Source organism: Polistes dominula, unplaced genomic scaffold (genome assembly GCF_049000335.1).
Source record: "Polistes dominula isolate Pdom_NZ unplaced genomic scaffold, Pdom_raw_medaka contig_216, whole genome shotgun sequence".
Lineage (NCBI taxonomy): Eukaryota > Metazoa > Arthropoda > Insecta > Hymenoptera > Vespidae > Polistes > Polistes dominula.
Genome location: NW_028301072.1, coordinates 344,057 through 348,974, shown reverse-complemented (window position 1 = coordinate 348,974; position 4,918 = coordinate 344,057). Strand labels below are relative to the sequence as shown.

The 4,918-nt window shown below is 36.2% G+C and overlaps 1 protein-coding gene across 1 annotated transcript; it reads left to right on the top strand.

Moving 5' to 3' along the window:
- The first annotated feature begins 3,573 nt into the window (after positions 1-3,573).
- LOC149031325 (uncharacterized) lies at positions 3,574-4,407 on the top strand. The gene is made up of 2 exons (XM_089176330.1): positions 3,574-4,174; positions 4,244-4,407. Exons 1-2 carry the CDS (start codon positions 3,574-3,576, stop codon positions 4,405-4,407), a joined length of 765 nt encoding a protein of 254 aa, XP_089032456.1.
- The last annotated feature ends 511 nt before the right edge of the window (positions 4,408-4,918 follow it).

Sequence of the window (4,918 nt, the reverse complement as noted above, 5' to 3'; positions counted from 1 at the left end):
CGCAGTGCTGTCAGATCGTGGGTAAATCTTACCCTCTCCCTGTGCCTCTGGGATTGCACACAATTAAAGTTTTCCATGTCCGTGTGTTTGGGATGTCGAAAGAAGTCGAGTGTAACCGAAGTTGGCGGGCACGCCGGAGTGGTACACTATGAAAGCGACTCGTGTCGTCCGAACACATGGACACGAGTCGCTTTCATAATGTGCCACTTCGTGGCCAACCGCCAACTTCGGTTACACTCGGCTTTCCTCGAAATCCCAAACACACGAACATGGAAAACTTTCATTGTGTGCAATCCCAGTGGCACAGGGAGAGGGTAAGATTTACCCACGATCTGACAGCACTGCTCCGGCGTGCCCGCCAACTTCGGTTACACTCGACTTCTTTCGACATCCCGAACACACGGACATGGATAACTTTCATTGTGTGCAATCCCAGTGGCACAGGGAGAGGGTAAGATTTACCCACGATCTGACAGCCTGGTGTGCCACTCCGGCGTGCCCGCCAACTTCGGTTACACTCGACTTCTTTCGAGTGTTTTTTTTTCCTACGATTGTTCTTTGTAATTTTTTAAAGATAATTAAAAAAAAAAATTTAAAAAGTCCCATTTTTATATTTTTTATTGAATTTTCATTTTTTTAGTACTTTGAACCGTCTTAGGGGTGAAAGGGTGCGTTTTAGGGGAAAAATGGTCTGAGAGAGATAGGCCTAAAATTTTATGCTCTACAACTTTTATTTGAAACTTTTTTTGATATTTTCAACATATAATCCAAAAATCGTATTTTGGGGTAGTTTTTAATTTTTTTCACCCCTTTCCCGGTGGTTGAAAACTTTTTTACTTTGCCCACAGTTTTCTACGCATTTTTCTGATAATTTCCATATTTTTTCAGCCGCATAGCTCAAAAACCCGATTTCAGGGCTATTTTGACTGGACTATATGGGATGGATCCTTATGCTATTGGTCAATAAGATTTATAATCTCCTTCCCTCTCCAAAGGGGTGTAGCTCATTTCTGATATAAATATGTGGAAAGAAGTAAGAAAGTGTCCTTAGTCTTCAGTGCTCAGTTAGTCTGTCTGTATCAGTCCTTAGTTAGTCAGTCTTTAGTCTTCAGTATCTGTTGTGTGTTATATCTGTAACTCTTTTGTATTCTGTATTTTTGTAACCACGCCACTTTTTGTAAACTTAGGTAAATACCGCTCGACATCACATCATCATAATTTAATCAACTATATTATATCATCTTCAGTTTTATATTTCTCTCTCTGTCTGAAAACCCCACAATACATAATTCAAATCTTTATTTCAGAATGGATTTTATAAAAAATGCATTAATTGTAACAAATATTTGCGAAAAACAGTTGGATATAAAAAAGTTATTATAACAATTGATGAGGCTAATATTGCGACAGAAAACATTGGAAAGAGAGTCTTTATTAATGATACCTTTTGTAATAAGTGTCGAGTTATTTTAACAAGACCACCTATACTTAAGAAAACTGAGAATTCATCTGCTGATCAAGTGAGTATCGAAAGTCTGCCAATTTCATCTCAATCCTCATCCACTACTATTTCATCTGTATCGTCAACTGAAGATCCTTCATATGTTATTGAAGAAAAAATTGAAGAAGAATTAGAACTTGTGAAGTTGGGTTTTCCTCGAATTGTTTCTACTCAGAAATACTGTTGCATTTGTGGATTATCATCAAATATCAAATCTATTCCATTTGAAGCACGCAAACAAGTGTTTTTCAAAAGAAAACTCCTTATTCCTGAAGGAAATCGGTGTTGTAAAGACCATCTTATAAAAAAGCGGTTCCACGATGAAGACATTAACAATTTTCGAATTTATTCGAACACCAGTGTATTTGAAGTTCGTGATTTGGAAAAATTACTGGGGCAGCTCACTATAGGTACTGACTCGTCCATCATTGAGAAAATTGGAGATTACTCGTTTTCAGAAAAACAGTTAGAGGTATTTACTAGTCTTACCTGGGAAAAATTGATAAAACTTCGTGAAATGTTAACATCGATGAGAAACTCAGTGAATCGTAATATCGTTCAAGCTCTTGTTATTTTTTTATTCAAATTACAAACCGGAAATTCGAATGCAGTAATATCTTCCGTTTTTGGTTTAGTTCGGGAACAAATTGTATCTGACTACTGTGATGAAGTTATATCTTCGTTTGAAAAAGATGTTTTACCTCAGCATTTTGGAATTGATGCTATCAGTAGGGAGACATTACTCACAAATACGTCAAACACTGCTAAAAAATTGTATCAAGTAGAAGATGACCAATTGATATTCATTTGCGATGGAACATATATTCGTCATGAAAAAAGTACAAATAACGAATACCAGAAGAAATCATATTCTGGTCAAAAAAAGTCCCTTCGTGCAAACCATTCACGATATGCACTACGAATGGTTTCGTTATAGATATGCTTGGACCATATGCAGCTAATATGAGCGATGCTGAAATTATGAGAGTGATCTTAAATGACTCCAATGGTCTGATTAAATTGCTGAAAAAAGGTGACATTATTGTGGTTGATCGTGGCTTTCGTGATGTGATTGTATACTTAAAAGAATTAGGGTTCAAAGTGCTAATGCCTGCTCTCAAAGGAAAACGCAATCAATTGACCACAGATGAATCGAATAAATCCCGTTTCGTTACCAAAATTCGTTGGGTTGTTGAAGCAGTACATGGCAATATTAAACAGAAGTTTAAGCTATTAGATCATAAACTGGATAACAAATTGCTTCCAAAAACTAGTGTTTTTTGTCGAATCGCTTGTTTTATGCACAATGAATTTGGAACAAGACTTGATTCTGATCTTGATCTTGCAGAAAAAATAATTGCTGCCATGAATTCAAAAAAAGATCAAGAGAATACTTTAGCTTTGGAGATAGAAACTAATCGTTGGGCCAGAAGAAAAGTTCCTTTTGCAATAATAACCTCAGAGCAATTAAGGGTTCATTCTGGTTTATAATTTTGAAAAAATTAATTTTTTTTTTTTTGCATTTTTCGAAAGTAGACATATGTAGAATTATCATACAAAAATTTTAGAACGATCCGAGCAGTCTAAGTATATTATTTTGCGACCCAAACACAGAGATATTACAGAGAGAGGAGACAAACCATAAACGGTTGTTTAAGTGGAAATATCTCTGCATATTATTCAGAATGGTGTAGGAAAACAAAACTAGTATTCAGTTTTTTTCGCTATATTCTTTTTTTTGGAAAGGTTTTTTTGTATTGGTGTGCATGGTATAAATATGTTTTGCAAACTTATGGACCTCGGAAAAGGTTTAAGTATCTCTGCATATTATGGAATCGTTGACTTTATACTAATCGCGGTCAATACTGTTTTTAACGTAGTGTCGCATAAAGCCGTCACCGAAGAGCAACTCGAAAACAAGATACGAGGAGAACCAGAGGATATTCTGTCTGTTTCTGGCGACGGCCAAAAGAGGATTCTCTTCGTTGATTGGAATAGTTTCTCTAATTTTAAAATACAGTGGAAAAATTGTCGTCGTTTCTATAAGGTCAACTTACTGTAAAGGATGTGAGATGTGGAAAAGAAAAGTGAAGGAAGTAAACTATCTTGCCTGGTACGAACAGCATAAAACGCATTGTACGATAAACTATGAAGGTAGTGACGGGAAGATGGAGGTTGATGGTATCGTGGAGATGTTTCTTCGATCACTCAAGAAGTTCTCCGTAAAATATGGTTTTTATATCGGCGATGGCGACACGAAAACTTTTCAAATGTTGCTAAATGTTTTTCCCTACGGCGAAGATTTTGTTATCAAAAAATTAGAGTGTGTTTTACATGTTGCCAAACGAGTTTTCAACCGTGCTAATGAAGCACGAAAAGCACTGATTCAAAAGAGAAAAACTTTGAAACAAGCGGAAGCCAAGAAACCTGCTGCAAAAAAAGGACCGAAGAAAGTTGTAAAAAAGAAAAAAGTTATTAAAAAAAGTGTTCCAGTGATTAAAACTCAACGATTGACTATAAAGTTGATGAAGGAATTGTCAACTAACTATGGGTTAGCTGTTCAAAGAAATAAAAATTCAATTGAGAACATGAGAAAGGAAATTTGGGCGGGGTACTATCACAAAATTTCTACTGATGATGACCCGCAACATACATACTGTTCTAGCAACTGGTGTAAGTATCGTAAAGTTGAGGCAGCGAAAACCCTTGATACTTATAAACATCCTCCTCCTCTCGCTAAAGATGTCCAAGAAGTATTAAAGCCAGTGTACGAAGACCCGACAAAACCAGAATTGCTTGAAAGATGTTTAGGTGGCAACACTCAAAATAATAATGAGTGCTTCAACAAATGCGTTTGGGCTATGGTGCCTAAACATCTATTTAATGGTAAAAAATTGTGGAAATAGCTTGTCAATTGGCAGCTTGTATATTTAACGAAGGTTTTGATCCAATACTAAAAATAATGCACGTTTTGGAGATAAAACTTGGCCCTATCGCAGTCAATTACGCTAGTCACCGCGACAACACGCGTGTGCGTTCAGCCAATCGTTTGAGCGGAGAATCTTTAAAAGAGGCCAGGACACAACGAAAAAAGGTTAGAGTTGAAGAAAATGAGTATTTTGAAGAAGCAGAAGGCATACTGTATGGTGCAGGCATCGCAGAATAAGGTAGAGTCAGACTTTTTAAAAATTTGTTAAAAGAAACTTTAAACGCGTTTTTCTCGAAACAACGTTTTTTCGGTTGGCGGGCATGATATCTCCAAAACTACTCAACCGATCCTTCTGAAATTTTAACCACATACTCTACACATGAATGGCTATCTCGCATGCTACAACCAAGTCAAAATATTAATTTTTACTATTTTTTTTTTACAAAAAACTGCGAAAAAAATCAAAGATTTTTTTTTTTCGAAAAATG